Here is a 23,572-nt window from a genome sequence, read left to right as displayed (position 1 = left end):
ATGATGAAGAATACTCCTTGTGTCTCCGCAGGTTATTACCCCTTCCTGAAGATCTACCAGTCCATGCAGTTGGTCTACACGTCCGGCATATAGTGAGTTTTTTGGGGGACTTTTTCCCTTTACGTACTGCGTAGTGTCAATAAATACTGTGTATTACTTTTATTACGACTACAGAGTAGAAATATTGTGTTTGTGCCCACACTGCAAAAAGTGGAATCTAAGTAAGATGAAATATCTCAAATAAGGGTGATATTTGCTTATTTTCTGTCTGATAAGATCATTCTTCTCAATAAGCAGATTTTATGTTAGATCAGGAGTCACCAACCTTTTTGAAAGCAAGAGCTACTTCTTGGGTAGTGATTAATGCGAAGGGCTACCAGTTTGATACACACTTCAATAAATTGCCAGAAATAGCCAATTTGCTCAATTTACCTTTAACTCTATGTTATTATTAATAATGAATGATATTTACACTTAATTGAACGGTTTAAAAGAGGAGAAAACACGAAAAAAATGACAATTAAATTTTGAAACATAGTTTATCTTCAATTTCGACTCTTTAAAATTCAAAATTCAACCGAAAAAAAGGACAGAAAAACTAGCTAATTCGAATCTTTTTGAAAAAATTAAAAAAAGAATTTATGGAACATCATTAGTAATTTTTCCTGATTAAGATTAATTTTAGAATTTTGATGACATGTTTTAAATAGGTTAAAATCCAATCTGCACTTTGTTAGAATATATAACAAATTGGACCAAGCTATATTTCTAACAAAGACAAATCATTATTTCTTCTAGATTTTCCAGAACAAAAATTTTAAAAGAAATTCAAGACTTTGAAATAAGATTTAAATTTGATTCTACAGATTTTCTAGATTTGCCAGAGAAATTTTTTTGAATTTTAATCATAATAAGTTTGAAGAAATATTTCACAAATCTTCTTCGTCGAAAAAACAGAAGCTAAAATGAAGAATTAAATTAAAATGTATTTATTATTCTTTACAATAAAACAAATTAATTTACTTGAACATTGATTTAAATTGTCAGGAAAGAAGAGGAAGGAATTTAAAAGGTAAAAAGGTATATGTGTTTAAAAATCCTAAAATCACTTTTAAGGTTGTATTTTTTCTCTAAAATTGTCTTTCTGAAAGTTATAAGAAGCAAAGTAAAAAAATTAATGAATTTATTTAAACAAGTGAAGACCAAGTCTTTCAAATATTTTCTTGGATTTTCAAATTCTATTTGAGTTTTGTCTCTCTTAGAATTAAAAATGTCGGGCAAAGCGAGACCAGCTTGCTAGTAAATAAATACAATTTAAAAAATAGAGGCAGCTCACTGGTAAGTGCTGCTATTTTTTAGAACAGGCCAGCGGGCTACTCATCTGGTCCTACCGGGGCACCACGTTGGTGACCCCTGTGTTAGTGTTTTACTTGTTTTAAGTGTTTTGGTCCTAAATGATGTCAGTAAGATATTACAGCTGAGATTTGATGAGCTATATTGAGTAAAACATGCTTGAAACTAGAATATCAAGTGTTGCAAAGCTGTGTCATCAACACCCACAAGTAGAAAACTACTTTTTTAAAGTCATCATTTCTTACTTCAAGCAGGAAAAAAAAAATCATGATGCCGAGCGCATATCATTATGTTAAGATAATGGCACTAGCATTTACTTCATTTAAGAATATTTTTCAACATATTGAGCAAAAAGGTCTCTTTTTTTCCTACCAAGAAAAGTGCACTTGTTATTAGTGAGAATATACTTATTTTAAGCTATTTTTGGCTTCATTGAGGTTAGCTAATATGACTTGTTTTGGAAAGTCTTGACAAACTGAATGTTCTTGTTCTATTGGCAGATAATTTTGCTTAGTTCAAATAAAATACCCCTCATTTGTTTTGTTTTTTCCCTCTTGTTTTTGAACACGGACTTGTTGCAGTGTACTCTCCCTGTATTGCAAGGGTGTCACACTCCTTTTCATTGAGGGCCACATCGCAATTACAGCCGCTTGTATGAATATAAATGCATAAGGATTCGCCTCATGATATTATTACTTGGTTGCCTATATGCATTTGATAATTTTTTCACAACACTGTTAAAAATATATATATTTGACAGAAAAAAATGGCAGGCTCAGTTGCCAAAATTGTATTGTAATTTTTTACAGCATATTACTGTAAATTAAATATAAATACATTTTTGAAAATCGAAAAAAAAAAAAATGGACGACTGAGCGCCTTTAATCCCAGGAACACCAGGACCTATATTTTACTCAATATAGCTCATCAAATCTCAGCTGTAATATCTTACTGAGATCATTTAGGAGCAAAACCCTTAAAACAAGTAAAACACTCTAACATAAAATCTGCTTAGTGAGAAGAATGATCTTATCAGACAGAAAATAAGCAAATATCACCCTTATTTGACATATTTCATCTTACTTAGATTTCACTTTTTGCAGTGTATATATAAGCAGTGATGGCATTTAATGAAGGATGTAATGTAACTTTACAATGTCCACTTAAGACTTTAAGACGGCACACATATGTCCATGATTTATGCCAAAACAGGCTCATATTGTGAGTAGGGCTGCAACAACTAATAGATTAAATCGATTATAAAAATAGTTGGCGATTAATTTAGTCATCGATTCGTTGGATCTATGCCAGGGGTCGGCAACCTTTACCACTCAAAGAGCCATTTTGGCAAGTTTCACAAATTAAAGAAAGTAATGGGAGCCACAAAAAAATTTTTTAAATGAAAAACACTGCATACAAAGCTTAAATGCTTTGTGCTATGTTAACCAGGGGTCTCCGACACACGCACCGGCACGCACTTTAAAGTGGAAATTTGATGTTAGTGCAGCCCGCGAGTTTTGAACTAATGGCGCTTGATAGCGTCATACTTGCCAACCCTCTCACTTTTCCCGAGCGTGATGACACTGCATTTGGCGCCCTCTACAGTCTGCCCTAACAGTGTACCTGCTCGACCACATGTAGAATGCAATTTTAGCTTGCTCACATAAGTGACAGGAAGGCGTACTAACTCAGCAGCCACACATCTTACAGTGACGGTACCAATACCCAGAATCCCATGCAGCCCTAACTCTTCCGCTCAACCAACGCACGGAGAGGGGGGGGGGGGGTTGATGTGTGGGGGGATTTGGTGGTAGCGGGGGTGTATAATGTAGACCGGAAGAGTTAGGGCTGCATGGGATTCTGGGTAATGATTGTGTTGTGTTTATGTTGTGTTACGGTGGGATGTTCTCCAGAAATGTGTTTTTCATTCTTTTTTGGTGTGGGTTCACAGTGTGGCGCATATTTGTAACGTAACAATGTTAAAGTTGTTTGATACGGCTACCGTCAGTGTAAGCTGTGTGGCTGATGACTAAGTATGCTTTGCTGTCTCCTGTGTGTGCAAGTAATAACAACATGCAACATGTGGCTTGACTGGCACGATATATGTAAATGCTACAGAGGACAATTACTGCAGTGTAATTAGGGCACGCCCTTTATTTAGTAATTAGAGTGTAAATAGGATTATTTCATCCCTGGGAGTAATTTATGAGAGACACTGAGATCCATCAATCTCCTGGGAAAATCGGGGGGGTCGGCATGTATGTAGCTGAGCCGCATCAGAGTGGTCAAGGAGCCGCATGCGGCTCCGGAGCCGCGGGTTGCCGACCCCTGATCTATGCTATGCGCAGAGGCAATTTTTTTTTTTTTCAAATTTATTTATTTTTTATAAACCTTTATTTATAAACTGCAACATGTACAAACAGCTGAGAAACAATAATCCAAATAAGTATGGTGCCAGTATGCTGATTTTTTTCAATAAAATACTGGAAAGGATAGAAATGTAGTTTGTCTCTTTTATCCGATTATTAATCGATTAATCGAAGTAATAATCGATTATCAAATGAATCGTTAGTTGCAGCCCTAATTGTGAGATGGATCACAGTTGCTATTTGCTTAAGTGACAAGACAGCCATGACATTAAGTTCTTTACAAGTGTATGTCAACTTTTGACCGCGATTGTAATTAGCTGCTAGCTGCTTTTCAGCCAGGGAACTAAATATAAGTAGTCAGCTAGAGGGAAAATACATTCATCGGCAATGGCGATTGCATACTTTTCACATACTTTTCCACAAAAATGATCAGCACGTCGCTAACGGTAATTTTTGTATTTAACGGCCACCTCCACCTTTCTATGTTTTATCACAGTGCTACGAATTGTAAAGTCTGATACTGAGTCATAATTGAATATCCTCTGCAAAGGGACAAAAGAAACAGAACAGGAACATCCTCCAGGCTATCTTGCAATGTCTAGTCATCTGACTTGTTTGTGTTGTGTTTGGTCTACAGTGACCTTCAAGGAAGCGGGGGAAGGCGACTGTGCGTGACCATCGAACCAGCGCTGCTCCTTAAAGGTGACATCATGGTGAGTGGCAGGCAATGACAAAGGAGCACGGGTGATATCGTGACTTTATCTGAAACATTAACTATGAAGGGAAGTCTGCAGGCTGTGCTTGGATCTCTGTTGTAATAATAAACTACAGGATATTATTGGAGCTCAATTATTTGCAAATGCGTATCTCAATCTGTGCGTTTATAATTCTAATCATGTGTGTATCTGTCAGGTTCAAACACTGAACATCTATTAAACAGGACAAGAAGCAAACAATCAAACAGACAGAATTAAATTTGCCTCAATTTTCATTCTTTTTTTTTTTCTTCATTTATTTATTTATTTCAGGCAATGACAAAGACGTACAAGTTGACAAAACATAATAATATAAATTATTATAGTGCATTATTGTCCAGTTTTGCCTGAAAGGGATTGGCAAGAAGATAACTTATTTAATCCCACCCCCAGTTCTCCATTCACATGAGTTTCACTCTCACTTTGTTCAACGATTATAATACACATGTTGTATCATAGTGGCATTACCATAGGTAACAATCATTATTACACTGTAACAATCATTTGTATCAACAATGTAGGAAGAATGAATATACCAACAATGGTAATAGACAACATAGCAATAATGGTAATAGACAACATAGCAATAATGGTAATAGACATCATAGCAACAATGGTAATAGACAACATAGCAATAATGGTAATAGACAACATAGCAATAATGGTAATAGACAACATAGCAACAATGGTAATAGACAACATAGCAATAATGGTAATAGACAACATAGCAATAATGGTAATAGACAACATAGCAACAATGGTAATAGACAACATAGCAGCAATGGTAATAGACAACATAGCAATAATGGTAATAGACATCATAGCAATAATGGTAATAGACAACATAGCAACAATGGTAATAGACAACATAGCAATAATGGTAATAGACAACATAGCAGCAATGGTAATAGACAACATAGCAATAATTGTAATAGACAACAGCAATAATTGTAATAGACAACATAGCAATAATGGTAATAGACAACATAGCAATAATGGTAATAGACAACATAGCAATAATGGTAATAGACAACATAGCAATAATGGTAATAGACAACATAGCAATAATGGTAATAGACAACATAGCAATAATGGTAATAGACAACATAGCAATAATGGTAATAGACAACATAGCAATAATGGTAATAGACAACATAGCAATAATGGTAATAGACAACATAGCAATAATGGTAATAGACAACATAGCAATAATGGTAATAGACATCATATCAATAATGGTAATAGATAACATAGCAATAATGGTAATAGACAACATAGCAACAATGGTAATAGACAACATAGCAACAATGGTAATAGACAACATAGCAACAATGGTAATAGACAACATAGCAACAATGGTAATAGACAACATACCAACAATGGTAATAGACATAATAGCAATAATGGTAATAGACAACATAGCAATAATGGTAATAGACATCATAGCAATAATGGTAATAGACAACATAGCAACAATGGTAATAGACAACATAGCAATAATGGTAATAGACAACATAGCAATAATGGTAATAGACAACATAGCAATAATGGTAATAGACAACATAGCAGCAATGGTAATAGACAACATAGCAATAATGGTAATAGACAACATAACAATAATGTAATAGACAACATAGCAATAATGGTAATAGACAACATAGCAATAATGGTAATAGACAACATAGCAATAATGGTAAAAGTAATAGACAACATAGCAATAATGGTAATAGACAACATAGCAATAATGGTAATAGACAACATAGCAATAATGGTAATAGACAACATAGCAACAATGGTAATAGACAACATAGCAATAATGGTAATAGACAACATAGCAATAATGGTAATAGACAACATAGCAACAATGGTACTAGACAACATAGCAATAAAGGTAATAGACAACATAGCAATAATGGTAATAGACAACATAGCAATAAAGGTAATAGACAACATAGCAATAATGGTAATAGACAACATAGCAATAATGGTAATAGACAACATAGCAATAATGGTAATAGACAACATAGCAATAATGGTAATAGACAACATAGCAATAATGGTAATAGACAACATAGCAACAATGGTACTAGACAACATAGCAATAAAGGTAATAGACAACATAGCAATAATGGTAATAGACAACATAGCAATAAAGGTAATAGACAACATAGCAATAATGGTAATAGACAACATAGCAATAATGGTAATAGACAACATAGCAATAATGGTAATAGACAACATAGCAATAATGGTAATAGACAACATAGCAACAATGGTACTAGACAACATAGCAATAAAGGTAATAGACAACATAGCAATAATGGTAATAGACAACATAGCAATAAAGGTAATAGACAACATAGCAATAATGGTAATAGACAACATAGCAATAATGGTAATAGACAACATAGCAATAATGGTAATAGACAACATAGCAATAATGGTAATAGACAACATAGCAATAATGGTAATAGACAACATAGCAACTATGGTAATAGACAACATAGCAACAATGGTAATAGACAACATAGCAATAAAGGTAATAGACAACATAGCAATAATGGTAATAGACAACATAGCAATAATGGTAATAGACAACATAGCAATAATGGTAATAGACAACATAGCAATAATGGTAAGGAAACATTGAACACTTTGAGACAGAGTATAGCAGCAGGTCAAATTAAAGACCCTCATCTCTATATTTGAACCAGATCCCATGTTTGTATAATAGTTTAAATCCATTAATAGTTTGGTATTGCTTGTGTTGTAAGATGTCTTGTTAGTTGTTATGAGAGTAGCGTATGTGTGTGTGTGGCCCTTTAAGACATGACAGCATGTGAGGTGAGTGAGTGGGCGAGAGAGGCGAGCGAGCGGCAACAGTGGATGGCTGCGTCCAATAAAGTCACAAAGTTGCAACAAACGGCCGGCCTCGTCGTTCACCCTCAGCTGTAAAGACCCACTGCCGGGTAAAGTGAAGGTTGTTAGCCCCCAAGTACATAGACCCTGGAGGAACGTCTCCCCTGCGCCCCTCCACTACGGTCTGGGAGCCCCCACCCACACAAAGCACACCTTTTCTTTTCCTTGTGACACAGAAGGACGACACCGCAGCGCTCCAATAAAACACACTCAATTCTTCTGTTTCTCGTCGATACTACATAAAAAACAACGTAAAATAACGCAGTAACGCATCATGTAGTAACGGTAACCGAGTTACTGAGAATAAAAAATTACGCGTTAGATTACTAGTTCCCGCCGAAAATAACGGCGTCACTTTGTAACGCGTTAGTCCCAACACTGCTCCTCACTCTCTGCTGCCCCCGCAGGTGAAATGCTACCACAGGCGAGCCCAGACTGCTGACAGGGACACGGTGTTCAGGCTGCAGTTCCACACCTGCACCATCCACGGAGCACAGCTCTGGTTCGGCAAAGGAGAACTGGACGGAGCTTGCACGGGTGTGTTAAGAACTTGTGCGGTGATTTGTTACCGCAACGTCAATATTATATCACACAATACGACAGCTACTCCACGTGGTCTAACTTAGCGTTGAATATTTGTGTTTCCTGTTCATCCCCCCCCCCCCACCCCACCAAGATGAGCGTTTTCCATCTGACGCCACCGTGGAGTTTGTCTTCTCCACCGGACCTGAGAAGATCAAAGGTGGGTGCACTTCATTATTGGGAAGCACTTCGATGTAAAAACCTCAAAGATTGTTTGTAAAGGGAAACGTCAGTGTCCATTTTGTCTTCGTGATGAATTATCACACATCCCCTGACGACGCATGTATCGTCAGTATCACATCTGGTGTCGTCGTTTGGTAACTAACGCCACATTGCCACGGTTTAGTTCGGCTCTGATGTGGTTTGATGGATCCTGGTCTGGCATGTTTTAGACGGGAAAAGGGACGGTTGTGTAAATCAGTGGTCCCCAACCACCGATTGGTACCGGGCCGCACAAGAAATTAAAAAAAAAAAAAAAAATTGTTTTTTTTTTTTTAAAATTAAATCAACATAAAAAACACAATATATACATTATAAATCAATACAAATTAATACAGCCTACAGGGATACAGTCCGTAAGCACACATGATTGTATTTCTTTATGACAAAAAAAAAAAAAAAAAAAAATTCTCATTTTCAATAGATTCATTTTGATGTGCTTCCATCTACACTTCTTAAACTATACTGAGCACCTTTTTCTTGGTGTCGTTTTAAGATAGTTTCGCAGTTAGCTTAAAGACATATTTAGCCTTGTCCCCCAGTGGTAATGATACTCAAGATATTGAGCATATTTGTCGTAATGGAGGTGTATGGGACACAGACAGCTGCTAGCCGCTCGTCAAGTTTGGGGACTAAAAATAAATATTCAGCCGGAGCGGATCAACGTTTGTGATTAAAAGGCATAAATATAACACTGGCGACCACATACTTTTTCAAAGCAAGTCAGCCGATATTGATCGGTGGCCGATTGATCCCTACTGCAGTGTTTCCCATAAACTGCCAAGATACCTGTGGCGGTGGGGGCGTGGTCACCATGACATCATTGAGTAATTTGCATAATTTACTACAATGATATGATTTTCTCTAAAAAGGCTCAAAAAATGTATACTTACTAATTAATAATAACAGTTTTGTTTTAAACGTCCATCCATCCATTTTACAATATAATTACAACACTTTATGTACATATTTATATACAGATTTGAATAATAAGTTATTCACTGAAATATATTTATTAATTGTGGTTCTTACAAAAAATATATCTTATAAAATATAAAAGCTAAAATGTCTCTTAAAGCTCTGCCCCTTTAATTAGTGCATACTAAATAATTTAACTTTAGCCTACTACTACAACCATATTATTTACCAGCAACATAAAGTGAAACAGAGGCAGAGGTGTCCTGCCACAGTCAGTAACAAATAAACAGAAAACAGTAGTGGTCAAATACAAATAAGGCAACAAGAGAAGTATCCTACACTTCTCTTTTGTAAAGTAAATGTGAACAGCCTATATGGGCATCTACATCAACTATATGATTTGCCTGAGAAGCTGGACAGGACAAAAAAAAAAAAAAAAAAATTTTTTTAAATTTGTGGCGGACGTAATTCTTTCGTGGCGGGCCGCCACAAATAAATGAATGTGTGGGAAACACTGTACTGATTAGTACGTAGTGGTCTGGTAAATCCTGCAACTAACGATTATTTTCATAGTCGATTAGTCAACGACTATCTGAACGATTAGTCGGATAATAAAGCGTACACATATTTAATGGCTGTAGTTTTTCTATCAACTTTTAAATGTATCTTCAATTATTTTAGGCATGTGCTTATGAACAACAAAGATGACTAATTCATTCATAAATATTTATTTATACTGTAACTGTGCTGCTTTTTGTGCTTTATGTATATAAAAAAAAGTTAAAATGGCAGCAATGAAAACAAACCACAAAGTCTAACTTCCTCCAAAAGAAAAGCATTTTGTGATGTTTAAAAAGCTGCACACTAGTATATTGACTATTGATGAACTCTTGGCAGTTTTAGCACTCTAATAGACTCAATGTGTAGAATTATATATTTGATTAATTATTAAAACGTTGGCTATTTAATAGATTTAAAACGTTGGCTATTTAATAGATTGTATGTTGAATCTTATGATACCCCTGCATTGGTGCCTGTCGGTCTGTGTGTGTGTGTGTGTGTGTGTGTGTGTGTGTGTGTGCACGGTTCGCGTTTGTCAATTTGCCATTTTTAACGGCATTGCAAATTGAGGCTGCTTTAAAAAGTACTTGAAAAAAGTTTAGCTGACTGACTTTGGCTAAAAAGATAGTTAAATCTATTTTTCAATCCAATCCAATCCAATGTACCGTAATTTCCGGACTATAAGCCGCTACTTTTTCCCCTCGTTCTGGTCAGAGGCTTATACAAGGGTGCGGCTTATATGCAGCCTGTTCTTCTCCGACACCGACGAAGAGGATTTGGGTGGTTTTAGTACGCAGGAGGAAGACGATGACACAATGATTAAAGACTGACTTTTCATATACCGGTAGGCTGGTTATTTTGATAACGTACAGGCGAGCACTTTGTATTACTTTGCACCGTTGTATTATTTGTACTCTGCACGAATGCTGTTCGCCATGTCAAAGATGTGAAAGTTTGATTGAATGATTGAAAGATTTATTGTTAATAAATGGGACGCTTTGTGTTCCCAAACAGTCATCTCTGTCCCGACAATCCCCTCCGTGGTAGCAGGAACCCCTATATACTACGCTAATTACACATCAAAACCCTGCGGCTTATAGTCGGGTGCGGCTTATATATGGAGCAATCTGTATTTTCCCCTAAATTTAGCTGGCGCGGCTTATAGTCAGGTGCGGCTTATAGTCCGGAAATTACGGTAATTATATAGTACATTTAAACAACAACAATGTTTCCAAAGTGCTGCACAACAATATTAAAAACAATATTCAAATAGTGTCCTTAGCTCCACCAATAACTGAATAAAAACAAAAATAAATATAAAACCAATATAAAAATACATATGATTAAAAACGATTTTAAAGGGTAAAACCAATTAAAACAATAAATAGAAATCCAAATGTAAAAACACAGAAGACCACACAACTCACGTAGTGTTAAAAGCCAGAGAATAAAAGTGGGTCTTAAGACGAGACTTAAAACGATCCACAGTGGGAGCAGTTGGAACATGGAGGGGCAGAATGTTCCAGAGCTTAGGGCCGACCACAGAGAAGGCCCTGTCTCTCTTGGTTTTAAGTCTCGTCTTGGGCACCACATGCTTTTCACACAACTTCCTCTCACTAATGTCCGACATCATGTCTCTGCTTCGAATGCTCGCATAACACAGATGCATTGTCATAAAAACAAGGTCCGCTTTGCAAAATGAGCAAGATTTTTATGATTTTAACAAGAATAAGAGAACTTTACATGTTTTCACTTCTGCGAGTAGTGGAAGTGCGTCCGTAAAAACACGAGTCGTGACATCACGACCTTTGTTGACAAATATATTTGTCGCCGACAATTTATATAGTCGACAATGTATACTAATCGTTGCAGCCCTGGCCGATGGTTTCTCTTGTCAATTTGATTAACTTGATCGCAGGACATGAATTTCAAGTGTTGGTCTCCCCGCAGGGCGCGAGTACCACAAAAACGACCCGGCTGTCACGGTGGATTACAACACGGCGGACCCAGTCGTTCGCTGGGATTCTTACGAGAACTTCAACCAGAGATACCAGGACAGTCTTGAGGGTAAAACATGACCGTGTCTCAGCTGTGTGAGACCACGAATGAAAAGGTGACAAAAGTTTCTGTGTTGGTGACAGACATCGCCCACACCAGAGGTCCTGTAGATGGAAGTCTCTACGCTCAGATAAAGAAGCGTCGCGGTCAAAGTTCTGGTTCTCTCTCATCAACCAACGGCAGCAGCCCCGGAGCGGAGGATAGACCCGATCACTTCCTCCCTCAACGTTCCGACTCCGCCCTCTCAGCCCATTCCAGCCCTTTCAACCAGTCATTCATGCACCCGGACCACCACGAAGACCCCATACGTCCACCGCCTCCGACCAGGCAGGAGCGAGAGGAGCTGGAGCGTCTCCTGGGAGGCATAGAGGGAAGCAGGGATGCAGAGCGAGAGACGGCCATCTTAGATGACGGCGATTCCTCGCCTTCAGAACGGAACGAGACGCCCGGGCTGAGTCGGTCCTGTTCCTGCCGGGCAGGATACCGGTCCCAGCGATGTGCGGAACCCGGGTGTGACCGCACTCTCCTTATGCCCAATGGTTACTGCCTTGATCGGGCGCCCGGTACCAACGGGCACCACCGGGCGACTCCTTCTCACAGCCCCAACCCGGCTGCCCCGCCCTCACACATGGACCTGTGCCAGCACTACAGTCCACATCCGCAGCACTCTCTCCCACCTCCGGATCTGGTGTGGGATCGCCAGAGCAACCAGCAACACTTCCTGCACCGCTCCTACTCGGAGGCCCCGTCGTCACGGCACCACTGCCCCTACCCTTCCCTTGACGCCCACAGCCACGCCCATCACCACCCTCCGTCCGCACCGTCTCGCCTCTGCTACCGAGAGGATGACTATGGCACCTACCATCATCTTCCTCCGCCTCACAGCCACCACCATCCGCACGCCAAGTCCACCGCCAACGCGCCCTACCACGACATAATGCTAATGGACGGGCTGCCGCCCCCTGGCTGCCTGTGCAGGGACTGCAGCATCAGGAGAGAAGAAGCGGCGGCCTATCACGGCTTGAGGCTCGACCGCGGCGACAGTTTCCACTGGGACCGAGAGGCGGAGCTTCAGCAGAGGGAGGCGGGCCTACGAAGAGGGGGAAGCTCGGAGATCCACTGGGAGAGACGAGGCCGGGAGTTGTCCCTCCCTTGGGAGCGCGACAGGGAGGCGGAGCTTCAGTGGGAAAGAGAAAGGGAGGCGGACTACTGGCACAGGAGGGACGTCACTCCCTCCTACGGCCCACAGGGTCACAATCACCCCGCCTTCACCTTTGACCCCTTGCCGTCATGCCACCCCGCGTATCCTGAGGCCTCGCGCTCCCACGCTCATTCCCACCTCGACCTCAAGTACAGCAGCAGCAGCAGTGGCTACCAGACGCCCCGACAGGCGTGTCCATGTTCACCGTACCAGCCATCGCCGTCCGAGAGCAGGGGCTACGCCTCGGGCTACCAGTCCGAGTCCACTTCGCCGCTGCCCCCATCCTCCGCACCGGGGCCCTGCAGCCATAGCAACGGGTCAGCTGAGCATAACCACAACCACCACCGTCCACATCCAGACGTGCCGCAGTCATACGGCCCTGACTCACACACTGGTGAGTCATGCGGACGTACGTGTTTGTTTCCTGCTGCGACTAAACGTTGTGGTTTGTTCACTTCCGCTTATAGACGGCCTTCGGAACTCCAATGAAAGTGTTGGCTGGAGAGACCACATCACCAACGGATCCTTCAGGAGGGCCCACAGAGATGGTCAGGGTGCTTGTTCCACCCCGTCCGACATGTCTGGACCGTCCACGCCCGTCCACTCTAGCAGTCCTCTTCGCACACCGGAAAGGTATCCCCTGATTTTAGGCTAGGTCTTTACCAACACGCATATTTAAACAAAACTCCAGCCAGCGTGAATACTTTCAAAAACTGAATGGATGTGTAAAAAGCTAGCTTTTTGGCTTGTGTCAGAAGAAACATGTGACATTATCTTGTGCAGTGGTTTTCACCCAGTCCTACATCACAAAACACTTGGCCACCATGATGACCAACATTAAAATACAGTAGCGTAGTAGGCCTAAATAGTCATTAAAACAAACGCCTATTATAAAAAAAGGTGAGAGGCCTATATTAACCATTTACATTGTTTTGGTAAAAAATAGGGCAGGGTCTCCTCCAAGCGGAGGAGTTCAAGTACCTCGGAGTCTTGTTCACGAGTGAGGGAAGAGTGGATCGTGAGATCGACAGGTGGATCGGTGCGGCGTCTTCAGTAATGCGGACGCTGTATCGATCAGTTGTGGTGAAGAAGGAGCTGAGCCGGAAGGCAAAGCTCTCAATTTACCGGTCGATCTACGTTCCCATCCTCACCTATGGTCATGAGCTTTGGGTTATGACCGAAAGGACAAGATCACGGGTACAAGCAGCCGAAATGAGTTTCCTCCGCCGGGTGGTGGGGCTCTCCCTTAGAGATAGGGTGAGAAGCTCTGTCATCCGGGAGGAACTCAGAGGAAAGCCACTGCTCCTCCACATGGAGAGGAGCCAGATGAGGTGGTTCGGGCATCTGGTCAGGATGCCACCCGAACGCCTCCCTAGGGAGGTGTTTAGGGCACGTCCGACTGGTAAGAGGCCACGGGAAAGACCCAGGACACGTTGGGAAGACTATGTCTCCCGGCTGGCCTGGGAACGCCTTGGGATCCCCCGGGAAGCGCTGGACGAAGTGGCTGGGGAGAGGGAAGTCTGGGCTTCCCTGCTTAGGCTGCTGCCCCCGCGACCCAACCTTGGATAAGCGGAAGAAGATGGATGGATGCATGGTAAAAATTGGTTAAAGGCCTACTGAAATGATTTTTTAAAATTTAAACAGGCATAGCAGATCCATTCTATGTGTCATACTTGATCATTTTGCGATATTGCCATATTTTTGCTGAAAGGATTTAGTAAAGAATACCGACGATAAAGTTCGCAACTTTTGGTCGCTGATAAAAAAAAGCCTTGCCTGTAGTGGAAGTAGCGTGACGTCAAAGGTTGAAAGGCTCCTCACATTTGCACATTGTTTACACCAGCAGCGAGAGAGATTCGGACCGAGAAAGTGACGATTACCCCATTAATTTGAGCCAGGATGAAAGATTTGTGAATGAGGAACGTGAGAGTGAAGGACTAGAGTACAGTGCAGGACGCATCTTTTTTCGCTCTGACCGTAACTTAGGTACAAGCTGGCTCATTGGATTCCACACTCTCTCCTTTTTCTATTGTGGATCACGGATTTGTATTTTAAACCACCTTGGATACTATATCCTCTTGAAAATGAGAGTCCAGAACGCGAAATGGACATTCACAGTGACTTTTATCTCCACAACAATACATTGGTGAAGCACTTTAGCTACGGAGCTAACATGATAGCATCGGGCTTAACTGCAGATAGAAACAAAAGAAATAAACCCCTGACTGGAAGGATAGACAGAAGATCAACAATACTATTAAACCATGGACATGTAACTACACGGTTAATGCTTTCCAGCCTGGCAAAGCTTAACTATGCTGTTGCTAACGACGCCATTGAAGCTAACTTAGCAACGGGACCTCACAGAGCTATGCGAAAAACATTAGCTATCCACCTATGCCAGCCAACCCTCATCTGCTCATCAACACCCGTGCTCACCTGCGTTCCAGCGATCGACGGAGCGACGAAGGACTTCACCCGATCATCAATGCGGTCGGCGGCTAGCGTCGGATAGCGCGTCTGCTATCCAAGTCAAAGTCCTCCTGGTTGTGTTGCTGCAGCCAGCCGCTAATACACCGATCCCACCTACAACTTTCTTCTTTGCAGTCTTCATTGTTCATTAAACAAATTGCAAAAGATTCACCAACACAGATGTCCAGAATACTGTGGAATTATGAGATGAAAACAGAGCTTTTTGTATTGCATACAATGTGTTCCAATACTTCCGTTTCAACGATTGACGTCACGCGCATACGTCATCATACATAGACGTTTTCAACCGGAAGTTTAGCGGGAAATTTAAAATGTCACTTTATAAGTTAACCCGGCCGTATTGGCATGTGTTGCAATGTTCAGATTTCATCATTGATATATAAACTATCAGACTGTGTGGTCGCTAGTAGTGGCTTTCAGTAGGCCTTTAAGCTCTAACAGTGTGCTATGTTTCTACCCGGTTTCCCTGGGTGGGGGGCAGGCATCTTTTAACATTTGTGTTGTCTGTTTGCTAGAAACACTCATGGGTTTTAAATGTGAATATTTCTAAAAGCTGTAGACAGGAATAATGAAACGATAACTTTCATTTCTCTATTTTAGTCCCAGTCCAGGGAGAGAACAGGACGTCCGTAAAGCAGTCATCAGCAGTGACTATGTGGCCTCCCAACCTCAGAACGGACATTATTCCTCTGAAAACATCATCCAGCAGTCCTCAGAAATCCCATCAGTTAACAGCACTGACTCCTCATCCTCGCCACATGCGGCGAATGGCAAACCGTCGCACTCAGAATCCCACAACCACAGCACCGCGCCGACCGTCCCGCCCTCAACAACACAACCGCAGCACTGCAGCCAGGTGGCGCCGTCATCAACACACAACATTTGTCTGGACTCTGTCGCCTCACATCCATCGGACCACCGCCACCAACCTCCCACCCTGGTGACTCCACACCCGTCCGAGGCTGCCGCCGTGCCGTTCTCAGCGTCCCAGGCGGTGTGTCACCCTCCGAGCCAGACTCAAGCCACCAACGCACAGGTCAATGGATGTTCTCCACCACCCCCCAAAAGCAGCCCAGATACCACAAGTGCACCGACATCTCCACATCCAGCAGCTTCCGTCCAGGTTGCACCAAGTAGCACGGAGGGCTCCCCTGTCTCTGATAGCCCAGTTCCTGGTTTTGCCACACTGGGTCGAAAGCTCATGATGAGTGGCTCTGAAGTCCACCATCCCAACCATGCCCCTCACCACCACCACCACCACCTGGAGCACAATCCCGCCATAGACGGCAACAAGAGACACTGCTACTCCTCGGCACAGCTCCAGCCGCCATCCACCTCCGGCTACTCCACCATCTCCATCCCACTTCCTCACCCTCAGCCGCCCCTGCCGGAGAAGAGACACGCACCCGCCCAGCCCGGGTCACCCAGTGATGGGCCGGAGACCGTGAAGTCAGGCACCGCTCAGCATCAGCACCACGTCACCTTCTCGCCCACAGTGGGGGAGATCGCACCCCAAGACAACGACGTTTTCGGGTCGGAGGAGCGTGAGAACGGGAATAGAGTCAGTGTGAAGTTTGTCCAGGATAGTTCCAGGTTCTGGTACAAGCCCGGCATCTCCAGGGAACAAGGTAAAGCATTTATTACAACACCTTTTTACAAAACCAGTGAAGTTGGCATGTTGTGTAAATCGTAAATAAAAACAGAAGGAAGACACGCCGATTTGAAATGTGGACACGTCCAATTTACATGAGTCCATCTTTGATGACCTCGGGCCCAGCGAAGCCGGCGGCGTTTCTGGGTGTTGTTGATAAATGGCTTTCGCTTTGCATAGTAGAGTTTTAACTTGCACTTACAGATGTAGTGACGAACTGTAGTTACTGACAGTGGTTTTCTGAAGTGTTCCTGAGTCCATGTGGTGATATCCTTTACACACTGATGTCGCTTTTTGATGCACTACCGCCTGAGGGATCGAAAATCACGGGCATTGCTGCTTGCGTGCAGTGATTTCTCCAGATTCTCTGAACCTTTTGATGATATTACGGAGCGTAGATGGTGAAATCCCTAAATTCCTTGCAATAGCTGCTTGAGAAATGTTGTTCTTAAACTGTTGGACAATTTGCTCACACATTAGTTGACAAATTAGTGACCCTCGCCCCATCCTTGTTTGTGCCCTCTAACCCTAATGGCTGGAAAGGACAGATTAAAAAAATAAAAATAAAATAAAATAAAATAAAAATTATGTTTGTTTTTTTTTATTTAAAATTGATTAAAAGTTGTCACAAATAAGAATTGCGGTACTTTAAATTTTTATTTTATTTTATTTTATTTATTTTTTTTGACACCCCAAATGATTTGCCTGAGTGGCTGGACAGGACCGATTAAAAAAAAAAATAAATAAATGAATAAATAAATAAAAAATGTTTTTTTTTCAAGTTTAGAATTGATTAAGAATTGTCACAAATAAGAATTGCTGTACTTTAAAAATTATTCTTTTTCTTTGACACTCCTAATGATTTACCTGAGTGGATGGACAGGACCGATTTAAAAAGTTAAAGTAAAAAAATAAAAAAATAAAATAATGTTTTTATTTTTAAGTTTAGAATTGATTAAGAATTGTCACAAATAAGAATTGCGGTACTTTTTTTTAAAAATGATTTTTTTTTGACACCCCTAGTGGCTGGACAGGACGGATAAAAAAATATTAAAAAAAACATAAAAAATAAAGGAATTGTTTTTTTTTATATTTTTGAGGTGATTAAGAATTGTCACAAATAAGAATGGCGATACTTTCAAAAATCGATTTTTTTGACATCCTTAGGGATTTGCCTGAGTGGATGAACAGGACCGATTAAAAAAAATAAAATAAAAAAATAAAAAGAATAAATAATGTTGGTTTTTTTAAGTTTAGAATTGATTAAGAATTGTCACATATAAGAATTGCGGTACTTTAAAAAAAAAATTAAAAAAATGTTGACACCCCTAATGATTTGCCTGAGTGGCTGGACAGGACCGATTAAACCTAACCCTAACCCTAACCCTAACCCTAATGGCTGGAGAGGACCGATTAAAAAAAAATAAAAAATGTTTTTTTATTTATTTTAAAAATTGATTAAGAGTTGTCACAAATAAGAATTGCGGTAAGATTTGCCTGAGTGGCTGGAAAGGACCGATTAAAAAAATAAAAAATACATAAAAAAATAAAGGAATATTTTTTTAAATATTTTTGAGGTGAAATGACTGAGCATTTCAATCATGGCACCCACCTGTTCCCAATGAGCCTGTTCACCTGTGGGATGTTCCAAATAAGTGTTTGATAAGCATTCCTCAACTTTCTCAGTCTTTTTTGCCACTTGTGCCAGCTTTTTTTAAAACATGTTGCAGGAATCAAATTCCAAATGAGCTAATATTTGCAAAAAGAAAAAGTTTACCAGTTTGAACGTTAAATATCTTGTCTTTGCAGTCTATTCAATTGAATATAAGTTGAAAAGGATTTGCAAATCATTGTATTCTGTTTTTATTTACCATTTACACAACGTGCCAACTTTACTGGTTTTGGGTTTTGTACCATAGGAAGTCATAGACATTGAAATAATCTGTTCCAGTGTCAATACAAAACCTGCATCATAACCATAGTGAGTGTAAAAACCACTGTTCATATTTGGACATTGAGAGGGTACAGCTCTAATGTTCAGGGATGTGAGCATCCTTTGAGGACAATTGAGAAAACAAAAGAGGAACATTTCCATCAGCACAAAGTGCTGCCACGCAAATCCCAAAATACAATTTTGAAAATCAAGACTACATTTCCTGCAATATATTTTACCTTTACATTTATTCTCATCTACCAACCTCTTTTGGCTGTCTTTTTGACACTTACATGTCCCATGTAATGTACCACACAACTATTTGTTTTTCTACCAAATAACGTACTACCATTATTATCAGGGATGTCCGATAATGGCTTTTTTGCCAATATCCGATATCCCGATATTGTCCAACTCTTAATTACCGATACCGATATCAACCGATACATACAGTCGTGGTATTAACACATTATTATGCCTAATTTGGACAACCAGGTATGGTGAAGATAAGGTCCTTTACTTAAAAAATAATTAAATAAAATAAGAAATAAATTAAAAACATTTTCTTGAATAAAAAAGAAAGTAAAACAATATAAAAACAGTTACATAGAAACTAGTAATTAATGAAAATGACTAAAATTAACTGTTAAAGGTTAGTACTATTAGTGGAGCAGCAGCACGCACAATCATGTGTGCTTACGGACTGTATCCCTTGCAGACTGTATTGATATATATTAATATATAATGTAGGAACCAGAATATTAATAACAGAAAGAAACAACCCTTTTGTGTGAATGAGGTTTTTTGGGTCGGTGCACTAATTGTAAGTGTACCTTGTGTTTTTTATGTTGATTTAATAAAAAAATATTTACAAAATACCGATACCAATAATAAAAAAAACGATACTGATAATTTCCAATATTACATTTTAAAGCATTTATCGGCCGATAATATCGGTAGGCCGATATTATCGGACATCAATAATTATTACCATTGTCATGTAAAATTGTATTACATGCATGCAAAGAACTCAGATTTGGCAACTCTATCCTGTAGCCACGCCCCCTCGGGTGATATATTTCCGGTGTTGTGACCTCTGTTTACATCCGTCACGTCAAAAATATACCTTCTCGCTGGCTACTAAGAAAATACTCAAGAACACACTTCATTTTTTTTGGCCCTCAAAAGCCTGGAAATAATATGTATTAATAAAGTACTGTAACTTTTCTTACTAAATGTATTATTTCTTTCTATTTTGGGAGAAAAAATATATATATACTCCGTGTAATTGCAAATGATGTTAGCTTAAATATTGTCTAATTATGCAAACATTTGTTATCAAACATTCAAACCATTTTTTAAATAGAAATAAATACTACTAATAATGATGATTTCAAAGCAAGTTATCCATCAAATTGTGCAATGTAAAAGTAGTAATAGATTTCATCCAAGTCACATCCGTTGTGTCCTTGGGCAAGACACTTCACCCTTGCTCCTGATGGGTGCTGGTAGCGCCTTGCATGGCAGCTCCCTCCATCAGTGTGTGAATGGGTGAATGTGGAAATACTGTCAAAGCGCTTTGAGTACCTTGAAGGTAGAAAAGTGCTATACAAGTATAACCCATTTATCATTATTTATCATAGTAAAATTGTGAAATTTACAGCATTTTTCTCTAAATGAAAAAAAAACAGTATTTTTTTTTTACTGTAAAAAACTGTGGTGCCGTTTTGGCATTTACAGTTATACACCGGAAAATCTACATTTGTTGATTTGCGGTAAAAACACAAACAAACTGGCAGCTCAGGTGCCAAAATTTTACTGTAAAATTGCAGGTTTTTTTATTTTATTTACAGTAAAAAAAACGAATAACATTTTACAGTAAAATTCTGGCAACTGAACTGCCTTTTTTTTTTTAACCATAAAAACAGCAGTACTGTTTTTATGGTAAAAAAAAGACACTTTGCTGAAAAGCAAAAGCCTCTGCACCTGTTTATGAAAATAAAACTGTGTTATACCTTGAAATTCCTGGCTCTCCTGGCAGTGTGTGGTGGTCCGAAGAACCCACTAGAGGACAACCTCTACATTTGGCGCCAAACAAGCCAGACCACCACACACTGCCAGGAGAGCCAGGAATTTCAGGGTATAACACTGTCTTATTGTCATAAAAAGGTGCAGAGGCTTTTGCTTTTCAGCAAAGTGTCTTCGTCTGCTGCGTACGCTCAGCAGCACCTCCAACCCTGATTACTAGTCTCATCACGGCTGCTGCTAATAAAGGCGACAGGTGATTAGATAACAAGGCCCACCTGGGCCATCCACGCACCTGTCGCTGTCTTCGAGGCCGGTCCTGGCAACACCCCGTTCCGCGGCAGGCCCGCAGGCCACGCCCCCCTCCACACGGGCATTACCACGTTTCAGTGGCCATTTCACATTTCACATGCAACGACACAATGTCTACGCACAAGAGTAACAAGTTCCTTCACTACTAAAGAACTGACATTGTAGTCCATCCATGCATCCATAATCTACCGCTTGTCACAGGGCCAACACAGATAGACTGACAACATTCACACCCTAGGGCCAATTTAGTGTTGCCTTACTGCTTTAATGTAGGTCCACTTAGTTCATGTGGGTCACATGTTCTTTTCTTAACATTCCTTGTTGACGCCAGGTGACAAAAAGTGCAGTTAATCCTTGTTGATAAACGCCAGACAAAGTCATGCTGATGATCTGGAATTTAGAATCTCAGGCCACATATTTCCCCCCCACAAAAGGTTTTGCTCTTACCCTGAGGCTAAAAAGAGCTACTGTGTGTTCCACCACTCAAGTCGCTAACACCTTGCTTTTGTTTGACCGTAGCAATCGCTGCTTTGAAGGAAAGAGACCCTGGAACCTTCCTGATCCGGGATAGTAATTCCTTCCAAGGGGCTTATGGCCTGGCACTGAAGGTGGCCACGCCCCCTCCTAACGTCAACAACCACAGCAGCAAAGGTAAAAAAAAAAACAGAACCAGATTATGTTCTTACTTTGCTCTTTGATCTCAAAGTTGTGCAGAGATCTCAGTGTATTACTCTGCCGCTACAGTGGGCGACCCTCTGGAACATTTGGTGAGACACTTCCTCATTGAAACGGGCCCTCGAGGAGTGAAGATTAAAGGTTGTCAGAATGAGCCGTACTTTGGTAAGCCTTACATTATTATCCCGTCTCCAAGTACATTTACCATGGCCACCCATACTTAGGGATGATACTCGAAACCGGTTTTCCCGGTTGTTCGATAAGAAAAGAACCGAGTCCTCGGACTCGAATCCCTTTTTGAGAACCGGTACCCGTTATCGAGACCACTATAGTAAAGAAAAGAGTTGGTTCTTCATTCGAATCCCTCGGAATCCCGTCCCGACCAGAAATGCTCCGTGTGACATTCACAAGAAATGACGTCACGTAGCTCAGTCATTAGGCGCAGATAGCGAAAGCAGGAAAACAATGGACTGGAAAAAGCGCTCCAAGGGGTAATAAAGTTCAAAACAAAAGGTATAATCCAATGAATAACTTTACTGAGAGATTTGAGCAGGGTACAAACTCATGAAGAACACTTTTACTACCCACCGGAAACATAGCAACCAGGCTAGCAACGCACCTCCTTTACGCCAGCTGGCGCAACCTTCTTAAAGCAACCGCAGCACATACATATATATACAACACTGCAGCACATACATATATATACAACACTGCAGCACATACATATATATACAACACTGCAGCACATACATATATATACAACACTGCAGCACATACATATATATACAACACCGCAGCACATACATATATATACAACACTGCAGCACATACATATATATACAACACTGCAGCACATACATATATATACAACACCGCAGCACATACATATATATACAACACCGCAGCACATACATATATATACAACACTGCAGCACATACATATATATACAACACCGCAGCACATACATATATATACAACATATCTCCCTTTTTGAACTTTTGTTTTTCACACTGTATATGTGTTGTCTGTCTAATTATAAATAATGCAGACGAGGCGTGTTGGCTGAGTTCTTGACGTTTACTTTCACAGGTGACGACATGCAACAACACTTTTCGGGGCTACCGCGCATGCTCGTAACTCCCGTTGCATGCTGGGTAGTGTAGTTGTTATATTCCCTAGCTCATAACATCTTTCCCCCTATAAAGAAATAATGTTAACTCAATAAAGTGTATTTATTTTTTAGCTTTAACTTTTCATTTTTTAGCATTGTAACCACATTTGCAAACAACTTTTCTCTTCATAGAATTTTCTTTCTTTCTGTAAAGTGCAAAAATGTCAAAGCATCATAAACAGTTATGTCAAATAGCAGCAGAATTGCACTTTTTGGAGAGCTGTATTATTTCCAGTTTTGTGCCCAAGGGACTGATTTTATTTAACACTATATTATTATTTATACACCTATAGTGATCACAGAGACAGCTTGTTTTTGTGTTACTGTATATATTTTGTTTTTCTGAAAAATCCCACTTAATATACTTTGGGTAACA

The 23,572-nt window shown here is 40.3% G+C and overlaps 1 protein-coding gene across 3 annotated transcripts in view; it reads left to right on the top strand.

The window, feature by feature from the left end:
* tns2a (tensin 2a) overlaps positions 1 to 23,572 on the top strand; it is a 175,144-nt gene that overhangs the window by 140,852 nt on the left and 10,720 nt on the right. For all 3 annotated transcript variants that reach the window (XM_062054651.1, XM_062054650.1, XM_062054652.1), the window contains exons 13-22: positions 32 to 92; positions 4,360 to 4,435; positions 7,804 to 7,933; positions 8,073 to 8,138; positions 11,627 to 11,743; positions 11,818 to 13,329; positions 13,403 to 13,568; positions 16,029 to 17,056; positions 21,869 to 22,000; positions 22,094 to 22,189. In XM_062054651.1, the coding sequence (XP_061910635.1) occupies positions 32 to 92; positions 4,360 to 4,435; positions 7,804 to 7,933; positions 8,073 to 8,138; positions 11,627 to 11,743; positions 11,818 to 13,329; positions 13,403 to 13,568; positions 16,029 to 17,056; positions 21,869 to 22,000; positions 22,094 to 22,189 (3,384 nt within the window). The remainder of the gene's footprint in view (positions 1 to 31; positions 93 to 4,359; positions 4,436 to 7,803; positions 7,934 to 8,072; positions 8,139 to 11,626; positions 11,744 to 11,817; positions 13,330 to 13,402; positions 13,569 to 16,028; positions 17,057 to 21,868; positions 22,001 to 22,093; positions 22,190 to 23,572) is intronic.

The sequence above is a fragment of the Entelurus aequoreus genome, linkage group LG07 (assembly GCF_033978785.1).
Source record: "Entelurus aequoreus isolate RoL-2023_Sb linkage group LG07, RoL_Eaeq_v1.1, whole genome shotgun sequence".
Lineage (NCBI taxonomy): Eukaryota > Metazoa > Chordata > Actinopteri > Syngnathiformes > Syngnathidae > Entelurus > Entelurus aequoreus.
Note: the sequence above shows the minus strand (reverse complement) of the source record. Positions and strands in the feature narration are given on the sequence as shown.